Source organism: Sinohyriopsis cumingii, chromosome 3, assembly GCF_028554795.1.
Source record: "Sinohyriopsis cumingii isolate HCF-2022 chromosome 3, ASM2855479v2, whole genome shotgun sequence".
Classification (NCBI taxonomy): domain Eukaryota; kingdom Metazoa; phylum Mollusca; class Bivalvia; order Unionida; family Unionidae; genus Sinohyriopsis; species Sinohyriopsis cumingii.
The window spans coordinates 54631855-54655197 of NC_142963.1; the positions used below are offsets into that span (position 1 = coordinate 54631855).

General features: G+C 39.1%; 1 protein-coding gene across 3 annotated transcripts in view; it reads left to right on the top strand.

Moving 5' to 3' along the window:
* Nucleotides 1-8435, top strand: part of LOC149802882 (N-acetylglucosamine-1-phosphotransferase subunit gamma-like) — a 45371-nt gene extending 36936 nt beyond the window's left edge. For all 3 annotated transcript variants that reach the window (XM_089952336.1, XM_089952338.1, XM_089952337.1), the window contains 2 exons: nucleotides 3673-3748; nucleotides 5013-8435. In XM_089952336.1, coding sequence (XP_089808462.1) covers nucleotides 3673-3748; nucleotides 5013-5083 — 147 coding nt within the window. In that variant the 3' untranslated portion in view covers nucleotides 5084-8435. The remainder of the gene's footprint in view (nucleotides 1-3672; nucleotides 3749-5012) is intronic.
* The last annotated feature ends 14908 nt before the right edge of the window (nucleotides 8436-23343 follow it).

Genomic DNA, 23343 nt, shown 5'->3' on the forward strand with positions numbered 1-23343 from the left:
TTTCTTTGCCAGTATAATGACCTCTCCATTCCCAAGAATTAAGATTTTGTCTAAAGTGCATGTACTCTTCCTATACTTAGACAGCAATTGTTTGTGATCTTTGCTCATGCTAGACCTACTTTAAATTGCTGTTGGTTCCATGGACAAGTTCAGAAATGTCACCGGCTGAGAAATTTACAATAGTAACCACCTGACATTTCCTTTAACTACTGTATATGGTACGGTATTCATTATACCCATATGTAGCCTAATTTCCCTATTGGTTCCCGTGCTAGTCTGATCTGGTCTGCAGAATCTTGACCTCAGACAGGTGTTATCTTGGAATGACTGAATATAGCCCTAGCTTATTTAATTAGCATGTAAATACAGTGTGACCCCGCTATAGCACGCTTCATTTATAGCACAAATTCGGAGTTGTGGTGTGGTCCCAAAATTTCCTATACATTTATTTTTCTCGTGCATGAAAAAAATTATTTCTTAACACATTATCCCTTGGAGCTTTTTGTCATTTTCGCCTGAAAATCGAGTAGGAAACACATTTTGAAAGCTATTTCTGAATAGACTCGAAAACACCAAACCCCTGGTCATCTTTCAATAACATACTGCCTAGTTGTGTTAGTAACATCATTTTTCAGTGGCTATTTGACTCGTGCATGAGCAGAATGGTAAAAAAAAAATCTTTTGCTAAACGGAGCCATTAGTTTAGTTCATACCGGTTTGCCTTAGATCTGAGACCAAAAAGTCTAAAATCCAGACATAAAATCGGATTCCGACCACAGGCGAATTTTGGGTTAAAAAAAGTTGGGTACAAAAAATGACATTTTTCTATCTGTATTTTGTAGTGCAACTAGATATTCCACATTATTTGGTATCATTGTAGAGCTACATCTGTCTACCTTTCTGTAATACCAATCACTATAGTGTATCATGTGGATGACCATGATGCTACAGAGCTTGGCAGTAGGCTAGTACCTCCTGCCCCGTTAAGTCGTCACTATGGGGTTAATGTGTTAAAAGTACCAAAAAACATAAAAAGTTTATTATCATTTTGGGGAAGAGATCGCATATGAATATTACAAGATGATCTTGGCCTGGCTTCTGAAATTTTATATGTATTTTTCTCGTACACGATAAAGTGGTTTTTTCCTCTTAAAAGTACAAAAAAGAACATATAAAATGTTTATTCTGGGATTGCGTAGGGCTTCGCCAATGTCACAAACTTGGATTTTTTTTCTCCCTTATTGGCAGCAAAATAAACCATCTGGCGATTTTTTTTTTTATTGGCAAAATTGTTGGCTGTTGACTGTTTAAACTTGTATATACAACCATTGGTTTGGAGTGGAGAAATTCAGAGGCCCCATGAAAGGTAGCTGCAAACTGGATATAAAATGCACTAAAATTTATCCATTGTTACATAAACTAATTCTTTTTCCATATTGACAAACCATCTAAACAGTGCATTATTATATCATAATCTGCTTATCTTGACATCTAGCATGAGTTCTGTATGTTGTGAAATATCTGCTTTTTTGTTGATATTTCTGATAATGGAGATCATCTTGCTTTTTTGTTTATTCAATAGGCAGGGAGGAACAGTAACTAGACTAGTCCAGACAATGGCCAATTCCTTTTTAAAACTGTACCCAGATAAAATAGTTAGCTGAAATTTCAAAGGAAACAGATTACCTTTGAAGCACTGATTGTTATGGAAACGTGCTCGACAAATAGAAAAAAAATCAGTCTAAATCATGCAATACAATTATTTGATGTTGCCGCCACAATAAGAAATGGGCATTTGTTTGGTTCTCCAAAGCTGGCCTTTAGCGGTGACTTCAATAACGCATGCACCCTTCATCAAAGAGAGCCAACTACAATCTTCAATAAAAACAAAGAACTTTTTTTCAAAGGAAGTCAGTACCAAACTTAAATAAAAATAATGGAATCTGATAGATTTTTGCATTTTCCATTGTGGCTGGAACACGTTAACTGTGCCATGAAAGTTTCCTTTTTGCAGGGAAAAAGTTTATGCTTACGAATGCAACCAAAGTTCAGCTTAAAACACAAACTAACTTTTACGACTTGGGACATACTGAAAAGTGAATGTGCTTCATTATTTGTTACATGATTGTGCTATGTTTTTCCAATGAATTCAGACCAATATGACCTGTGACAAAGTTATTGAATATTTAAAATCTCTGTGTGTGCATGTTTTCGATGGAATCACTTGTATTGTGGATTCATTGTATATGATGAGATTTGAGGGTGAGTACACAGTGTTGATACTCTGTTCATGCTATACATTAGATATGTATATATAAACAGTATACACTTATATGTACCAATTCATGGTTTTCTAAATAAATTAAACTATTAAATATGCCTTCTCTGTTTTCACTACAGGTGTATTTATCATTTAATATGCATCGATTTAAGATAGTAACAGTGCCGATGAAACACATATTTTACCACCCTCATTTATTACCTACCCCTCCTGCAATCTTTTGGGGTGTATGTATCATTTTCTTCAGCTAACTGACCTGGTTGCTTATAACATGGTTCAGCCTATAACACGGTCAGGTTCTATGGTTGCCAGCTACCATGTCATAGTGGGGTCATACTGTACCACAACAAAATCATGTGATTTATTTAATAATGGAAGTGGAAACAAAAATTATAAGGAATCGCTTAACTAGTGGTATTAATTGATAACAGAATATGGTATTGCACTTGTACACAAGTAAAATCAGTCATCAGGTAAGTGAATAATACAGATTTACAATCATGAAGACATCTCTGTCTGTCTGTCTGTCTCTCTCAATGGGGCATACTGATTATTTTGATCAGTAGGTGCAAGAAGAAAATTGTGATGGAATATGTCTTTGTCATGGTTATTCATCTTATGACTTGTCAATTCTAATGCACATACATGTAATTAAATTAAAAAACATATTACACACAATGTACATTCCAAATGCATGCTGCTTTGGCACAATTACATCTGATCTGTGTTAATTTTTAATACTGACGATCATGTAATTGTTTAAAATACTTACTGTGGGATCCTATATTTGTACATGATCTCTTAACAAAATGAAATATTTTTTGCACATTATTTTTCGTACTCTTGGAGAATTATTTTCCATACAAGAAATATGATAAAGCGATTTGGATGACATTATCCATGTACAAGTCGATTCAGAGTATAAGACGAAGCTAAGATTTTCTGGTAAAAAAAGTACCATCTTATAGGCCAGCAAATATGGTACATTAACATTACTAGGCCCATGAAAGTTGTAAAGAGAAGACGTTACAGCATGGTTGTTGAAATCTTTCTTGAGAGTCATTACTTGTTAAGATCTGACACGTGTTTGAAACTGTGCTACCATTATTTTATGTATAGTTTATAGATTTGAATATAAGAAAATTTTGGAGAAATTTTGAACACGTTAGTCTGATTTATGTTACTTCTGTTTATCAAAATATTGCTGTAATATTCTGCAGTTAAATGTACAGTTAATTAATTAACTAATTATTATATTCTGTTGAAATTTATCCATCTAATGGGGGGATTAAACTAATATTTTGATAATCATTGGCTATGCCAGATTCAAAAGTTTAGACTATAACTCTATACCGAAAAGGGCTGTATTTCAGTTAAATCTTATGTTTCAGGAATACAAAAAACTGAAGGATGAAGTGGAAGGTCTTCGAACATTGTTGGCTTTAAACAAGGATACTGTAAATAATGGTAAGAACTTGTACAGAAGTGTCTGACATATGCTTCATTGTTAGCCATGAGCTTTTTTTGATGCCCCGACACATTCATTGAAGAGGGTGTGCAGTGTCACCTGCATCCATCTGTACATCTATCCATTATATTACGACTTACATTCTTGCTCAGTTAATTTTTAAAGAGTTTATGGATTAAAAAATAATTTTATGTGTGTGTGTGATTTGGATTTTTATTGTAGCTTTAAAAAAATTTCAGTCATATCAAACAGTGACTGAAAAATTGTTAAAGCTACGATAACAATCCAAATTAATATATATATATTACGAGTCTGTGCTCTTAAAATAAGTAACAGAAAAGAGTGAAAGACAGCAAGCTTTGTAAAATTTCATAAATAATTTATTTCCCTAGAATACAAAGTGAAAATGAGAAAAAAGAACTTACGGTATTGTGAATTAACTCCCAAAATAATCCAAGAATTACAGACACAAGTCTTAGTAATTTAAAGTCCTAAATAAAATTTAGTAAATGTCCAGAAAATATCCCAAAACTGAAGTCAATGACATGTCTGTTGTAGCTATTGAAGTGTTGATGTGTCAGCAGTCAGTTGTTGAATCACAGAAATATAATTCCATTGAATGTCTCTAGCTAAAAAAAAAAAATTATTGGAGTACTTTTGTATTTCCAGGGAAAATCACTTAAAATCAATAATTTGAACAAAAAAGATTCCAGCCCAAAACTCTTGGTCACAACATATAATAAAACTTAAAAGTGCTAGATGTTAAAGCATGAATGACCAAGTCCTCACAGTCACAGAATCATATAGTTCTCTACTTGACGGCAGGTCACAATTAGCATTTTCTTTAAAAAAACATTACCAAATGGAAAATAACGGTCTAGAATGTTCCTGATGTTTACAAAATCAAAACCATAACCTGTAAAATTCACTTACGAAAGTCCAAAACCCTGACCAAAATAAACATATTTACTTGTTCTGTTAATAAAGATCCTGATATTAAGCCCATGAACTTAGAAAATTATTTAGCTATGTATTAGTTGTTTACATAAAATAAAAAAATAAAAAGTTTTTACAAAGTCAATCAGGTCAAGCAGAATGAACTCAATTTTGGACAAGGTCAAGTCCAGCATATAATGTTACATTACAGTAACATGTAATGAAATATAATTGTCTTCTTCAAAACTAACAAATAATTAAATTAAAAATGCATATCAATATATATTACCAATTTATAGATTTATGTGTTGTTGTTTTTTTATTCAGATAACGACAGAGGAGGAGACCATGTAGTCCTTCTTGGAGATCATGAACAGGAGTATGATGCTTTAAATTAAATGAAGTTGGAATTAACTGATATCTGTGTCACTCAAATCCATTCCTTACTCCACCCAACCAAATCTAATCACAGTGGTCATTACTATTACATACTCTGCAGTAACGAATGTTTCATGTACAGCTCTCTTGTTGTTTATAACCGGTGTTAACCAACTACCACGCCTGCATGATGAAACTGGACGAAATAATTCTTTTCTTACTCAGTGTTTGTGAATGATGGAATATTTAATTTTTTTAAATATCAAGGGTCTAGGCAATTGCAAATTGTGTAAAAATTTATTGGATGGTGTTCATATTCTTGCACTGTTCTTGGTTGGATATCGAGCCTGATGTAAGGGTAATTACATTGAAAAGTATGGGAGTACTCAGTCACTGTCATTGATTGTTCATAAAGTAATAAAAATTACGTTGTTGCTGTCACTAATAATTCATAAAATGATTAAAATTGCACTGTTGCTGTCACTAATTATTCATAAATAATAAAAATTACATTGTTGCTGTCACTAATTATTCATAAATAATAAAAATTACATTGTTGCTGTCACTAATTATTCATATATAATAAAAATTACATTGTTGCTGTCACTAATTATTCATAAAATAATAAAAATTACATTGTTGCTGTCACTAATTATTCATAAAATAATAAAAATTACATGTCGTTGTCACTTATTGTTCATAAAATAATAGCTGAATGAATATTTAAAAACTGCGTTAAATTTGCTAATTTGCTTTTGGTTGAAGATCATGTATTCCACTATGAAAGAAACAAAGAGAAGGGCATCTTGATGAGCGTATGACAGATTCCTGAGATCACATTGTTTTTCCGCAATAGAAAGACTGTGCCGTCAATTAATGGCAGGATGTAAATGGTTATAAATAAGCTAAAGTTTTCGTTGATACTTTTCATTGACTTTATCGGAGTCTTTCACAGGGCTATTATTACAGTTATTAAATTGTACAAGTATTTTTTGTTTTTGTTATTTAAGAATAGAAAACACAACCACATCATTCTAGGTATGATTTCTACCAGAATTATTAGCACTATGATACGGTGAGATTAAAAGTGGTGTCATGTTGTTGATGTCATAAGGTAATGATCACATCAGTTCTGGCTGTGCAGTATTCATTAAATTTACAAAAACAAAAAATCTCTTATTCTTTTTGTTTCTCCTGTCTTATGATCTTTGCCAGGCATCTTCATATGGACACTAAAGGCTGTCATATGGATACTAAAGGCTGTCATATGAACACACACAAAAACTGTCATATGGATACTAAAGGCTGTCATATGGATACCAGAGCTCAAAATATTATATCATTTTCACTAACATGTGGGATCACAAAGATAATACTTTTACTGATACTAAATTTTAGAGCCTATTAAAATCAAACAGAAGACAGATCAGTTTCTAATTCAACATTTATTATTCATTGACATAAACTCGGAGCAATAACTTTGTTTCCCTATTAAGACTCACAAATGAGTACCAAACTCACTTTCGTATGGCTTTTCTCAGAATACTCCATACTGAAAAGTGCACAATATCAGAGCCTCCCCCATGTCATGCTTAAGCCATTTGTGTTCTTTTTCCAAGCATTTTTACTTAGCCTTTTCTCTTGATCATATTTGTCATTGCACTCTCTCATGTCATCATCTAATTATTGCCTTTTGGTGGTGGCTGCACACCTTGCAAATAATTTGATATGTTTGAATGGTCACCGCAAAACTTAGTAATTGTTAGCAAATACAAATTAAAATTATTTAAACACATTGTTTAGTATAATTCTGGATTATTTGTCTAGTCCACAAGTATGACCAGTTTCTGATTGGTCAATACTAGCCTGAGACACTATACCTTTTGCTGTTATCAGTAATAAAATCAGTGCTTGGGGGCAGTACACTAGAGTAGTTCCACAAGCACAATGACTGTTTTGATAATGATGACAGTAATTGACTGGATGAGTGGTTTAACTCCTATCCATTTGCACTGTGGGTGGCCCCGAGTGGTCTAAAGCGCTCACCGTTACAGATCACTGCCATCTCACCTCTGTCTGCGTAGGTTCGAGTCGTGGGTTCGGCCTGTGTTGGTATGTGAGAAAGCTTGCCAGTAGCTTCTCGTGGGTCGGTGGTTTTTTCCAGGGTATTCCCGGGTTCTTCCTCCACCATTAATACTGGCCACCATGTATAGCCTATCTTGTGCTGAAAAATGGCATTAAACCTAACAACAACAACAACCATTTGCACTGTGAGCACTTCTTGTACCTCATCAAATGCAGGACATATGTAGGTACAGTAATACCTCGAACATTCGCGAGGTTAGGTTCCAGAACCAGTCGCGGATCAGGAGGAATCACGAATGTTTGGTACGAGTCACTAAAAATGCTAATAAATGCTTATTTCTAGGGTTTAAACCCTAAATATGACCCAAATCATGCTCCCAAAGCACTTTAGTTTCATTTAAAAGTTAGCTTAATACATTACCCTTAAAAAGAGAAATAAATGGTTGACATAAAAATAGAGTACAGTATCGCCTAATGGGTATTTGCCACACTAGCGCATTTACAGTACGGTACATGCATACTAATATTACCCCTATACTAATTCATTGGCTGCCGTTTTCTTTTGCACTCACAGTAAGGTAAAACCAAGTAACGAATGGGACTGTAAACTTAATGACTGACATTTTCTTTGTCATTGTCAGGAAGGTAAACTAGGTAAACTTCATATGTCACAGAAGTCATATAATGAAGGTACAATTCAATAAAATAAAGAAAACATGTACGTAGAGGGTACCAATGAAAATTTCACGAATCCGTGAATTCGCGAATCCAGAAACGCGAATGCACAAGGTATTACTGTACACAATAAACAGATCATTTGACTGTTAAGCAAAATAACAACTCATGAATGCTTCTTAATTGTTATGACAGCCACCAATGGTAATTTTCACTGCTCCAATGGATTAGTGACAGCTGGGCATTAGAGAACCTTCTGTATGATCACTGATGCTGAGATTACAGATAGGTGTTAATATCAAACCCTGGGATACAAAGGCTATTAATGTACATGATCTTGCCCAGACGTATCCATATGGATACAAATGGTTGTCAGCATAAATGTTCTGACCCAGACATCTCTGTATGGATACAAGAGGCTGTCAGTATACATGTTCTGACCCAGACATCTCCAGATGGATACAAAAAGTTGTCAACATGCACATTATGTTCTGTCATTGAAGTTGTTTATATTTTATTTAAAAGGAGAAAAAAAAACTCTAAATATCTTGCTATGAAAATGTATAATCTGTTATGACTTGAAGTTGAAAAATAAAGAAAACAAATCCTGTTGACAGTATTATATATTTGTTTATGATTTTGAGAAGGTCTTGAATTCCTGAATTGATTTACATGTAGACAGTTAACCAACAGATAGTTCTATCAGCAGCCATATGTGTGGCATGCTGTTAGATTTACTGTTGAGTTTATATAGTGCTTGAAAGTTGAAATAAATTCATTGAATCTCAAGATACTTCTTAAAAAAATACATAAACAGAATGTAAGTCAGACTTTCTGTTAGTATCTATTGTAATTTGTTAGTTGATTTCACTTCAGTGTGCCTTGTTTAAAATGGTCAGTTTTGGTGGTCACATAATGGAGAATCTGCCAGGATGCCCATTGTCCAGGTAAATTGGGCGGAATTTCATCTGCTAGTGACTTCATCAGAAAGCATCTATTATTCAACTTATTACTGAGTAACCATCGGCCCCGAGTGGCCGAGTTGTCTAAAGCGCTCTCTGTTACGGATCACTGCCATCTCACCTCTGTCTGCATGGGTTCGAGTCAGGATTCGGCCAATGTGGGTATGTGAGAAAGCTTGCCAGTAGCTTCTTGTGGGGCAGTGGTTCTTCCCAGAGTTTTCCCCATGTCATTAAAATGTTGGTCACTAATATAATTGTGGTATGTACTACAGTTTGTTCAGAAATACCAGGGTACAAAATTTTTGGACTGCCTTGCTGAAGTTCTCAACCACCAACATGTTAGAAAATGTCATCATTGCAGCGAATGTGACGCCTTGGAACTTTTAGGCAGTCAAGTCCTCTGCTTTGACCATTGTTTGTACATCCATTGCCCCCATAGCCATCACCTTAACATCAAATGGGAAAGACAAGTGCCCAGAAGACATTATTGTAGGTTTTGCTAGGTGATGGGCCCAACATTTACGAATACCAATACAGAGAACAACAGGAACAGCTGCATACAAAATGCAAAGTCAAATAACTGACATGCAGCTATCGATAGTCAAGAAGTGAACTTTGATATATTAAAAGAAGTTTCACATTCCTTGCAAGAAAATATTGAATCCACACAAAATTGTACATTTACAAGATGACCAAACAGACACTCAAACTATCGATCAGATCTATCAAATTTTCTAACAACAACAAGTACGACTTAAGACCACAAGACTGGACCATACCCTGGGCTTCAATATGAAAAAAGGGAAAGTTCCAAGTCAAATACTTCAGTGTGAATACAAATGCCGACCCAGAAGTACAAATTTCACAAAGAAATATGCATATATCTAAAACAATAGTTGTATAGTGGGACTGTTTGTGGACAATGGAAAACCCAGTCAAAAAGGTCATGGGCACGATTTGGGACAATGGGAATTTAACATGGACAAACTCTATCTATATAGGGCATGTATAGGGACAATAGGAAATGAACAGGTGGGTGACATTACATTACTGGAGATTGGTAACAATGTAGCAAGGGGCTGACCTCAATTGGACCATACAGCGGAAAAAACTTAGAATGCTTGGCAGGACACAGACATATATAACACATACAACAGACAGAGATTGATGAACATCAATCTATCACACAAACAACTATACAACTGACTGAGAAACAAAATTAGGCAAGAAAGCAAATCTTTTCAAGGCATATGAGTGACCCTGAAAAGGGCCTTTGGTTTTCTCCTCCTCTTTTTTCCTTTTTTACTTTTCTTCTTTGTCTGTTTTCTCATTCCATGCTCTCATTCTTACTCTGTCTTCATCGTCCTTGTCCTCTACCATACTCCAACTTCACTATAAAATTCTCTACTACTCCCAGGTCATTGATTGCTTCTTGCAATATTTTCATGGTGTCTATTTGGTTTGAAGCCATCTTTCTTTGACTGTTCTGTGTGGAATGGCGTGAATGACTTACTGACTTTGAATTAAAGAGGTTTTTGTTTGTATCTACATGTACATCTGTTTAATACCTGCACTGCAGGTTATTTAATAACTCCTGGGAGAAGGAATTGATGCCACATTCCCCAGGCATTTATGTGCTCACAGAGCACCATTTAATTTAGCCTTCAGGTCGTGGAACTAAATGTCCCTAATGACCTGAATGAAGGGCTTTCATGAATGGGAAACGACCCAACACGCACGCATGTTAAAAAATGTTATTTCATTCTGCCACCAACTGAGCCAGGTTTCAACCAAAGTAGAATGTGACGCCCATAGTGGTGCATCATTTTCTGTCTGTCTTTTAATAATCAAAACCTTCTAAGTCTCCAAAAGTTCTTCTTTTCTTAGTCTTTCTAGCTTTGTGAGTATGAAGGCTTCTAAAGAGGCGTTTTCATCGTCTCTTTCTGCCTTGTCCTTGCTGTGGCATCAGGAAAGTAGAAATGCCTGACTCTGCATTTATAGACGTTTCTCGATGACCCAAAATGTCTTTGCCTGTTTGCAGCAAGACATTTTTGCCTGCTTTCAAGAAAGCTTTTGGGAGGGGGGGTTTGTTTGTGGATGATCACATTTTGGAGATATTCTTTGCCATGCGTCAATGCGGCACCTTTCAAGGCATGCAATCCTCATGTCACCATCGGTTTCAATACAGCGCCACTGAACAAAAGGCCTATTTCAATATATCTCCTAAACCATGTCCTCGCTGATGAGTGATGCCTCGGTAAACTGGATACATGACTTATCAGTCGTTAAGAATCGTTTTTGAAAATGGAGTTTCACCATGACTTTTCCTTTGGAGATGAATATTTTGTCCCAGATCTCCTTTTATAGCAATGTTGACAGTATCAAATCACGACTTACTGACATGCAAATAATGAGGATGTACAGATTTGCAGTGAACGTGATAGGTGTTTCCACCTTCCTCATCAGTGTCCATGGCAGAATCCAATTTGAAAGGAATGACATGCATTAACTGTACGGAGGTGTGTCCCACCATGTTGTACTCCACCACATCAGATTACACAAAGATCAAATTGTCTTTGGTTCAGTTCAACTGGGGATCCAAACGCTCTGTAAAAATCCATATTGGTGTTGATCTTCGGGCTCAAATTCTTTGCTACCATCTCTCGATGTCCACCCAAAATTTCAAACAAATTACGATTAAAAGTAATGCCCAATATTTAGATATCCGAAAATTTCATCATTAGGCAACGAGCCACTTTATGGTACTCCATCTTAACACTTTTCTTTCCTCTCAACAGGGTTTTGCCAAACGCTTCCTCGAACCTGTCAGCAATTGTGTCCACCAAATGTTGACTGCTATAATAATAGCCTGATGGAATTTTCATCGTATAGATAGTGAATGATGAATTGTTTACTGGATTTATGATACCTAAAAACTTGATTTTATTCATCTCTTGTTGCAATTGTTCGTTCTGGATTTCAACGTGTAAAGTGTTTTGAGTTTCAGTGATGTTTTGAATTTGTGTAGGGTGAATCATTTCCACCAAAGCCACTTCCCAATGGGCATCATGATCCAGTTGGATAGCCTGAGGTAATTTGGCCGTGTAACAGCACAAAGTATTGTTGGGAAACACCTCCATGGAATTGTCACTGGGTAAGGTTAGGTAACATTGGTTGTTGTTGTCCATAATTCCAGAGTTCTGCTGCTGTCCGAGGGGTCACATGAAGTCAGAGGAGTGTCTAAAAGAGGATTATTTTGATGATTTATGTTGTTGGGGTGGTGACTGGAGTTGGGCACAAGGCTCCCGTTGTTTCCATTTGAAGAGTATTTCAGGCAAGGATTGAAAAGAAGGTAACCGATGCAACTGTTCAGTAAAATAGTCCACAATTGATTGACTCCTTGTTGCAAACTCGAATTGGCAATGGCCGCACCGATGACACAATACACCACAAAGATTTGGCAGAAAAAGACGATTTGCGCTTTAGGCACACGTTCTCCACACCACACCTACAAGGGTTGCTTTTGTAGATCTTGCTGAGAAGAACTGGGTGAAGGAGTGGACACATTGGTAGCGGTAGCTGAGGCTGTGTGGAAGAGCATGATGGTCACTTCTTTTTATAGTCAATGACTTGCGAAGCATTGATCCAAGAATCAAAACTGGGAGGATATCTTTTCCAATGCACTGTGACTTCTTTGACACGTCATTTTCCCACTTTTCTGGTTCTTAGATCGAGAATGCTTTCGATGTCGTAGACTTCGTCTTCTTTTTTGTAACCCGAGCAAGTTAAAAATTTCTTGTTACACTTTCCCTTTCATGTTGTCTAATTTATAGACGACAGAATGACGGCCACGCACTCGTCCAGTGACACGAAACAATTCGGTGGTCCAGTTGGGTAAGTAACCTTTGTCAAAAGTGCGTTTGGTTTTGCCAATGCCTGCCCAATCTCCTGCTACCAACACTCCACCTTTCTTGGGGACAGCCACCATCGGGTGACGTACCAAACAGGCGCTCAAAAACGGTCACTTCGTTGTCGGGTGTCACTTCTTGGGGGGCACGTCCGATGCTTCGATGGGTAAGATTGGTTGTACACTTGAACTAAGTGCGGTAAGACGTCGATGTACTTGAGAGTCTTGGTGCGTAAAATATTTCCACATGCGTTCTTTCAAGGTGCGTTGAAAACGTTCCACAATGGAGCTTTTGTTTCGGGATTCTCGGTGGTGAAAAAACGAATGTCACGTTTCTTTAATCTTTTTGGAAAGCTTGGTTCAGAAATTCGGTGCCTTTGTCGGTTTTCAATCGAAGAAGGTGACGACCGCTTTGTTTCAATACCAGTTTGAGGGCTCGCACTAACTCACTGCTTGATTTGTAAGTCAATGGCACGACCCAGGCAAATTTGGAAAAAAAGTCGATGACACAAAACAAATATTTGTAGCCACGATTGTAGGTGGTCAAATGAGAGACATCGGCTAAATCGGCTTGCCATTGATGTTCGATGTCCTTCACTCGGGTGCGACTTCTGGAAAATTTTCGTCGAATGGGTTTGTGTAAAGTGTACGTGGCTTGTTCTTGCTACCATTGTTGCACTTGACGTAAACGGAGACTTTTCATACGGGTTTTGGCAGTACGGTACAATATATGAACTCCATATCCCGCCGGATGGGATGGGTCGTAGTAAATGCTGCTTAGGTGGCGCTATACAGTTTCGCATTTTGCATAGGGTTAGGATTTTAAAGAAAAAGAATGTCCCCGGCTTTCCTCACTGGTTATACTGGCTATTTAAAAAAGACCTTGTATATCTTAGGTATAATGCAAAGAACCTTTAATTCCCTTTATTTTGGTGTATGATTGATGGGTGTACTATGGGTTATAGAGTATACAGCTTGGCCTTACTTCAAATGTGCACCTTTCAAAAAAGTGCTAGCTCTACTTGGTCATTTTCACTTCCTGAACTTCAGAGGTCAATTGTATAAAAAAGAGCCGATAACTTTTTTTACATTTTATATATTTGGTAATTCATTCATTGCACTTTCAGAAGCTGGTATTGTCTAGTCTGGCAAAATTCATTTTCCCTATTTTAATAGCTGCTATGTATAGTGTACTTTAGACTAATTCAGACTGATTTTTTAACACAAGGGAGCAGTCATTTTAGTTAGCAGTGTGCTTAAATCATGTAAAATTTCCAAAAGTACAATATCCAAAAGAAATATCATCCACATTACATTAATGTAGCATAGAGGTATGCAAACATTCTTTCCACTGTGCATGTTTTAAATGCAAACTACTTCACCTTGCATACGTCACTCTCTCAAAAGTACATATTATCTGGTGAGCGCCACCTTAACACCTTATCCATTTTGTTTATAAGTCACCCACTCTTCACCGATGCTACTCTTTTTTTCGTGTGGTATTTTCTTGGCTTGTAATGCTATGCGTGTCCGGCGAGCGATAGGTGTTGAGGAGGAGGATGACTGAACAGGGGTAATCGGTTCTTGTTTCACTTCTGTCTTCACCTTTCTTTTCTCTTCTGTGGATGAAGGGGTAGCCATCATCTTTTTAATCCATCTGATTCAGGATGTTCGTGGTATTATTAACTTGCATACTTTCTCTGTTGGTGTTGTTAACTTGCGTACTTTTTCTGGTGGAGTTTGAAACTCTTCTTCTTCTCCTTTTTATGTCTTGGTCACTGGGGGTAGTAGTGGTGGTGGTGGACTTTTCATCAGGGTCTTAAAATCTTTTAGAGCCGGCTGAGATGTTTCGTCTACAGTTTTGTGGTGAAAGGGTTGCAGTCATTGCAACAGTTGACCGTACCTTTGCGATTTTTCTGTTTGGTACAAATCATTGCGATCCATCAACGATTGCAATTCGTGTTGTAACTAGGAAATCTCGGTCAAATGAGGATTGTGAGGCAAGTGTGAGGTCCGTTGTTCTTGCCAAAGATGGAATTCTATCCATCGTTTGTAAGGCACTCAATTCAGTTTTCGTTCTTCCATCAGTTTCCAAGGGTCTCGTTTGAAATATTTTAACTTCAGAGGTCCCTTTTATCTTCTTGTCCCTTTTATCTTGGAGCTGTGTCGGGTAAAACATTTCCCAGGAGTCCCAATGTAGGTCCTACTATTGCTTCAGTAAGAAGTCCTTATAGAGGTAAAAATCATCCGCGTTGCATTAACATCTTTTTCTATTGACTAATGTTTTTTTCTTTTGCACCATTTGGCGAAGAACGTGTCGATGCTTGGCTAAGCATTTGTTCTGATGTTTAGACAAAGGTGTCATGCCTTTCAAGACATTCAAACAACATTCGCACACGGTATCGATGACATCTTATCGGCAGTTTGAATGATTTGTTTTCGCATGGGTGGAGAGGCTTTGGACAGGACGGACAACACGTACCAACGTTTGGCTAAACGAGGGGAATGTCCTTTCCTTTTCTTTCTATTAGGGCTAGAAGAGGAATGTTTTTTGGGGAGTGACATCTTTGTTCGTTGGTTCCGGTGCACACACCAAAAGTACACTGACGTCGATCACTTAGCACACGCCCTTTTATTTTTACTTTTTTGACTATGGTTTATCGAAAAGGTGACGATGTGTTTTCCAAAAATCGCCAGAGAATCCTCCCCTTCTTTGGTTGCTTCTCCTTTTCTTTGGATGCCTGTGTTTTTATAGGATGACGTCGATGCTTGGCTAAGCGTTTGTTAGGATTAGGAGGCTGTCCTTTTCTTTTTCCTTTTCCTTTTTGGACAGGATAACGACGATGGTAACCGTGTACACTTCTTTGAGTGGACGTCTTTGGGCGTACAGGAGCACATAAAAATACACCGAAGTCTTTGGTTTGACACGCGTCCTTTTATCTTTTTTTTTTTTTTGATAAAAGTTTTTGTTCAAGGTTTTATTTAAATTGTAGTGACCATATGTTCTATGCCTTTTATTTGGCGATATGGTCTTTCCTGCGGGTGACGTCGACGCTTGGCTAAGCGTTTTTTTTTTTGTTTTTTTTTTGGATGACGAGACTGTTCTTTTCTTTTTCGTTTTACTTTTTGGACAGGAGAACGACGATGGTGACGGTGTGCGCTTCTTTGAGGGGACGTCTTTGGGTGTTCAGGAGCACAAAAACACTGATCCCCATCCTTTTGTCACAAGTCTTTTTTATACTGGAATGCGTCGCCACTGATTGTCTTTACGTCGTATCATCTTGATGACAGGCATCACACATCGTGGAGGGGTTCGCAACGGACTAAATGGGGACAGTTCTTGCTTGGACAAATCCAGTAACCTCTGCAACAAATCCGATCTGTCTTGGACTTTGATTTTGGAAGCACGTACTTTGTAAGCAGCTGCCACTACAGCTTAAGAGGAGAAGAGTGTCACCGCTGGAGGAGAAGTTTTTGGAGACGCGGATTTCCATTTTTTCATTAGATGATGAATAACGGCTGACAAATTGGGTTTGACTGGCATCACCTGCAAAGGAGAAGTGGAAGAACCTGAGGCTACTGGAGACGCGGTCACCGTCTCTGCAGGTCGTGGTTTGAGAATGTAAGGATGCGTCCTGGCCGAAGTGACTCTCTTGTGGATAGAAGCTCTTTTATGTGGTCTTTTTTGGGGACTTTTCTTTATCTTTTTCTGTGGGCTTTTCTTTTTCTGGGGCTGTGACCTGGTCTTGACACCGTTGCTCTTTTTCTTCTTTGCGGTCCGTTTGATTTTTTGGGAGTGGTTTATTTATTGGGGAGAACTGTGGGGGCATTGGGATCCCATTTTAAGAGGGAGCGAATGATGACACCTCCTAGAGAACCACTACCTCCAGATTTCAAAATGATTTGCTTTTGGGTTTGAGTGTCGATGCGGATGTCGGCCAGTTGATTCAAGGCTACTTTGTTTCTGTCAAAAAAGCGTTTGGTTTGATGAGGAATGTGAATGATGACTTTCAGTAATTGACGTGCTGTCACCGTAAACCATCGTAAGAGTTCTTTGAGACTGGCTTCTAAGACACGAGCACGTATTTGTGGATTTTTTTTCGCGGCCGATGTAGTACAAGGTACGAATCAATTGACGGAAAGATGAGAGTGAAGGCACGTCATGTTGACGCTGTGTGAGACAGACCCAAAGTGGCCGAGGTTTTTATAGATTTTTTGTTAAGTCGACGATGGGGACGTGTACACGACTGGCCCTCGGTCTTGGCACCTGTGGTGTAACAGATAGGTACGAAATCGCAAATAATCGGGGTGTAGTGGATTTTAAATCTACGAGTAAATAGGCGTGTGGTGTTTGAGTGGCATCGTCGTATGCATGAGTCAGCTAAGGCGTTCCTAACTGTTTGGCTAAGACTTGCACTTGTGATTTATATCTAAGGCTTTAAACAAGACCACGTAATGAGCATTGATACTAATGGTGCGATGAGCTTTACTCTGTTGAACAAATTTTGATGTAAATGACATTGGCATTACGATGATACCCATTGCGCGTAAACAACAGTTTAATTTCTTCTTCGTCTTCTCCTAACATGTCGTCAAAAATGACCAAATGGATTTGACTAGGGTCGGACACGATTCCGCCAACTTCGCCAGGAATGCCAAAAGCGATGGAATCGCCTTGACTTTCTCGCAAGAGGCTGTACGCCGATTGCCACTCTTTGTAACATCACACGATCCGTTGAGGTGGACGATCGATCAAATTAAGTTTATGTTCGATCAAACGTTTAACAAATTCGGTTTTGCCTGAACCACTGGGTCCGGCAATTAACATGTTAAAGGGATGACGAAGATACAAGGCCTCCCAGCTTGCACGATCTAAGTGTTCATCAATGACTTTGAAAGTAGAGGAAAAGGGAGCGGAGCCAGTAGAGGTAGCCATAGTGTAGGGAATGTTACTTTTGACACGAAGACAGACAAGACACGAGTTTTAATACTTTTTTCAGTACACGTTTATTGATTTTTTAAAGGGAACAACACGAAAGGCAAAAATGCATAAAAGCTAAAGGATTAAGTACAACGATAAAATACACACCACAACGATCAAAGTGGAATATAAACAAGTCTCTGTACATGCTTTTGTAACCAATGTGTCCTAGGGACAGTGTGTAATGCTCTTACAATCTCTACATTGGGTACAGTCACACAGGTGTCCTCCCGGAATGTTCTTTCGGGAATGGTCATGACAATCCTGTCCTGAAGGGAGTGGTTGTCCTCGGTGTCTGGTTCTGTTTCTTCCGACAATGTCACTAACACAGGTTTAAAAGTTACTTTTTCACTGGACGATTGAATTGAAGATCACAACTCGTGGGCATAATTTTCTACTTCTTTTGTCCAAGCCTCGAAACGTACTTCTGTCCAGTCACGTAACATCTGTCCAGTGAGGGTGTAAAGTCACAAGTTGCACACACATCGTCAAACACATCTTCAGTAACTAAAAGTTGACGAATCTTTTTTTTTTTTTTGCCGTAGAGGTCGAAAAGTATCCAGATGAAAACGCAAGGCTTTTAAAAGAACGAGTCTCTCTTGGACATTTAAAGGGACTACTTTATTGTTTTATTTGGTGGTAGGTACTGTTCGTAAAGAGTCCACAAGGATTCGACTGGTAAACGAAATCCCAGAAAGCATGTAACTAAGAAACACCAAACGTCGACTCCAATTCAATGGACACAGTTCATGTAATAAGTGTTGGTAATTCATGTAATAAGTGTTGGTAATCCTCCTCCGTTTGAATACTCATTGATTTCCTCCCACGGAATTTGTTGTATCTCCAGTGATAAAGGTCGTTCATCGTAGCCTGTTTTTATACCTCTTTTTGTCTGAGTCAATAAGTGTACCTTGTGCACAGAAATGATCGTACTTCTTGTTGTCCTTATTTTATTTAAAATCTCCTCCTAGAGCAAAAGTAATGAACATAGTGATTAAATTCTGACCACTGCCATTCAGGGTAATGGTCAAGAACGTCAATAAAATCTTCTAATGTAAACGGTATAAAGCGGAATAATCGGAAGAACGCAGACTTGATCCAGAGAAATCTGACGAAATTGTTGACTTTTGTCACTTCCCTCTAGTGAATTTCTCGATACAAAAGTTCTACAGTCACCAATTGAGATTTTGCTCTGGTAAGTCCCTGCCAAACATCATTGTAGATCTTCTCTTGCAGTTTGTTTGGTAAACCTTGAATATTATTTTTCAAACGGGGTTTAAATACTTGTCTCGGTGTTGTCCAACATTTGACTCCTAGCCAAGTTGGTTTCTTAAACGACATCGTATGCCACGTCAATGACTAGAGTCCCACTAAAGGTAGGTAGTGACAATGTGGAGACCATCGATCATGTTCCAGATAAGCCGAATCTTTCTGCTCCCACCGGTGTAGTCACACACCGCAACTGAAGCACGTGACTTTATTCCCTTCGCCCAAGTAGATAAATCCGGCTCTTGTTAATTCCTCGGGGATAGGTCCTCCCAGATATTTATGCCATTTTCCTTGGAACGTTTGGAATCAACTTTTAAAGTTGCAGTATTCAGACAAACGCACTGGGAACGAATATTCGTCTTTTACAGGTTCATTTCGATGAGGGTACGGTGAAATCCGGAGGAGTTTGCTCAGTTTTGGATGACATCCATAGGGTGGTAGCTGCATGGTCTCGCGTGGAGGATGACATCCACCATGAAAACCAGTAAAGAGTCCACGATAACGAGTTGCGTCGCTTTCGCATCCGTCAGGTTTGACACGCACAGCGTCACTTTCCATGGTAGGTGTAGTGGTAGTAGTAGTAGTCATAGCAAAGTTCCCATGATGTGGTACTGAATCGCTGAGGTCTCAGCGTACGACATCGCTCTCATCGCAAGGCACAACATCGCCCTCCACTTGAGAATCACCGAACTTAAATGATGTCTGTGTAAAAGTATTCATCTTTCTCCCTTGGACTTGGTAGTTACAATGAACTATCGGTCCTGGACGTTATCCCTTTTTATTTGCTGACCAATATTGACGTGTCCGTACGGCAAAGTGAAGTGGTTGTGAACCCGCACTCGATTCTGGTACACAATTTAATACACTTTTTCCAAGTTTCGAAAGACGATTTGGTGTATGTGTAAACGTACAATCTTGTGCGGCTCGTAGGTGGTCACTTTAAAGTTTCCACCCGGTCCAGACTGCAAGGCTTCTTTCGATACGCCAAAGTTCACCACTCGAGTGTTGCGATAATTGAGTCAATCCTTTCACTTTACACTCCGTACGCACGTCTTCTTGTTTGTCCCAGTATTTCTGAGTCTCGTCGCCCTTGTGTCATTTTTGTGTCTAGGGAAAGTGGTAAATTTCGTATACTTCTAACAAGCGGTACCCCAGGTCCAGAGCTTTAAACAATTCTACGCTGACCCACGTTCCCGTCAAGGCGCGTTCTTCCTGGGTGTGCTGACAAGGCTGATCTGATTGCATGTTTCGGCACAAGTACGGCACAAGGGAAACATCAGTTTTCTTTGGCAATGGTGAGGTAAAAAGGTAAAACAGAATGGAGGCAAGACTGCACTTTATCAAGCCTTCGTATTGTCGAATGTTGTCCAGGTTGATGTGTTCCGTCATCAATTGCTGGTGCCCTGCTGAAAGTGACAATATTTTTACACGTAAGGATACAGCGAACACACGTCCATGTATTTGATTTTTTCTTCTCCTTTCTCCTCGTCGGCTTGGTACAGCAAACAGGTGGCATTCGTCCTTCCTCCGTACAAACTGTTCCGTGGGTTCAGTGGGTCCACCAACTTGTAACTTTCCACGATGCGTTTAAACTCGGGATCGGTTTTCAAACGGTGATGGTACTCGTGTTCCCACATTTCCACCACATGGTATCCTTGTTGTTCTAACTTCAGTCACCGCTGACACGTGGCCTGGTACAAGTCTTCCATGGTACGTTGCAAAAACTGATTTTTAGCGTCAAGTTCAGGGTAACAGAGGGGACATCCGTGAAATAAGTACCCGTTAATCTCGTACAGAATCTTGGGGTTTTCTAAGTCCCAACTATCCACCGAATACGTTCCGATGGTCTTTTTGCCTCCCCGTTTCCGGGCATTTTGGACCCATTTGTCTTCCTTGTCGCACAAGTAATGTAGCCAACGTAGGGCCTTGACCGAGTATTGACGTTTAACAAAGTTCGTCGTTTGAGGGCGGATGACAGATAGGGTGTTTACGGGCATGAATCGTTGGCGGTACACTAAAGAACACGCTTTGGCAAGGATGCAGGTTTGTTTCAAAGGATCGATCCCTCCGTGTTCCATGAACAGTTCTCAAAATTTTCTACAGCAGCGCCGTAAAATGTCCACGTCGGAACGACAATACCTTAGCATTTCTTCCTGAAAGTCAAAGGGGTCTGAGGCGTGAGTCTGGTACCAAGCGTTGAAAGCTTCTCGTTGGTCGGTACGCATGTTGTCGGGGTCGAAGTCGTGAGACTCAGGTAAATAGGGTAGAACGGCATGTTCATTGGCTTCGGCATTGAAAAAGTGCGGAAAATAACCTTTGGTCATTTTTGTCAAACGTTTTAGGCATTCGACTCAATGGCATGGCCAAGTAGTTTATTAAATCTTTAAACTGTACTTGACCCACTTGCATGGAAATGATTTTGGCTCCGTTCAAAGTCACTTTTAGACGTTCGGTACTTTGTTCCGTATAGTATCTGAGAAGAAATTGCCCATCGTATCCCGAGAAATTGTGAGCCATCAACAACAAAGCATGGCGATGACAATTTCCGTAAAGTCCGATGTCCTCTTGGCTCCACGTCTCGTCGATGGGGTCTAAGATTCATTGGGAGAAATCAGCCAGCGTGTTTGGTTCCCGAAAGATTTTTTCATGTCCTCCAGGAATCTTGCTGCAGTGAGGGAAATGACTAAAGATAGTCTTGATGCACTTCTCGCACGCTCGATGAGTCACGCAGAAATTAGGAATGTGAATGCCGGTCTCTTGCATGCATTCGAAATCGAAAAAGATGAAATTCCTTTTCTTATGGTCATCTTCCTTCTCCTGCCTCGAATGGTATTTTTGACTGTAGCATTCGTGTTCCAAGTCCACGATTTGGTGACAAATGTGACAGCGTTTCTTTCCTGAACATAGTAGGACACAATCTCAGGAGTTGGCAAGCACTTTTCTGCTGTAAACCTTGCGTCTTCAGGTGTTGTTGGCAACAGGTTGGACTGACAAAAGTGCGTTGACAAGCATTGCAATGTATTCGTTCTTGTCCTTAGTCCAGACATGGTTGAGGGGACAAACATCCTGAGCATTTCGATCCACAATGCTTGTGTTGCTCTCGATTGTTATGGCCATGTTTCTTACAGTAATAACTTTATCACAGGAATGGGGCAATACTGGTGATGTCATCAAAATGTTCATCGTGATGATAGACGTGAACGTATTTTCCGTCATTGAAATATTTTTCTCGAAACAACAGAGGTCCGCGCACTTCTTGAGGGTGCACTTTCAAAGTGTAGCTTGGAGCCAAGACGTCTGGCAAGTTTTGCATTTCAGGGATGCCACAGGGTGTCATTGGATATCCCCGCTTACTGTAACATGAGTTCTGCTTCTATTTGTTGTTTGGCTCGGTTCGATTTTCAAATGTTCTCCCATGCTCTTTTCCATTCTACCGTGTCGTTCTTGTCAGCATACTTTTGTCCCACCGCGATGGCACGGGCTAAACACATCTTATCTTGAGGGTTGTTAATTAGGACGAGGCTCTTCATGGTGCTGAGAAGGTCGTCCACCAATAACACTTTTTATGTCCTGTCCCTTGGGGAAGATTACGTGGCTCATGAACAGTGTCGCTTTTCCATCGGTGATGTGAAACTTCTTGGATTGTTGCACGTGTTGAATCTTGTCGATGACTTTGGAAGGTGTCCATTCTGCTGGGCTGCTAAACTCGATCCAAACGGGGGACTTCAAACTGTCGTGATGAATGGAATGTCTCAAGCGATCGTCTTCTTTGGCTTCACATTGTCGTTTCAGTGTGGTTAACAAAGAACCTAACACCTCGGTGATGAACTCTTTTACATTCTCTAGCGATATATTGGACTTGAAATCTTGAAACTTCGCCGTGTACGTGTAGGCCATGGTTTTAAATTTTCTCGAGGACCGCTTTTCCGTCTCGAATGTGGTTGTACTTTTCAGGGGTTAATGGTGGTGAACTTTGGTTGGGTGTTGACTCTTTGGGTCTGGATTCTGGCTAACTCATGTCATCTTCAAAATCGCTTGCTTAAATTTAAGCCAAGACTTAAATCACATTTCTGCCTCTTACTTTCTTCTCCTTTCTCCACGAAATGATGCGATCGTTTCATCTTGACTGCAAAACGTCAAATGACAATATTTTAAACGCCATGGCTCCCTATATTCATGTCAGACCAGTGTATTCCCTACAGTAGTTAAGTGGGATATCCCACTTAACTACTCCCTACATAAAGGGTTAGTGGCTCCCCATCCAGTATTCATTTCACTTTCACACCGACCTGAACGATGCATGAGCCCACACAGATCGAACTTCTGATCAGAGCTTTGCGATGTGCCGTACGAAAGTTTTCTTCAGACAAGCCAACGGACTACTCCCCCTCCTTTCAAGAT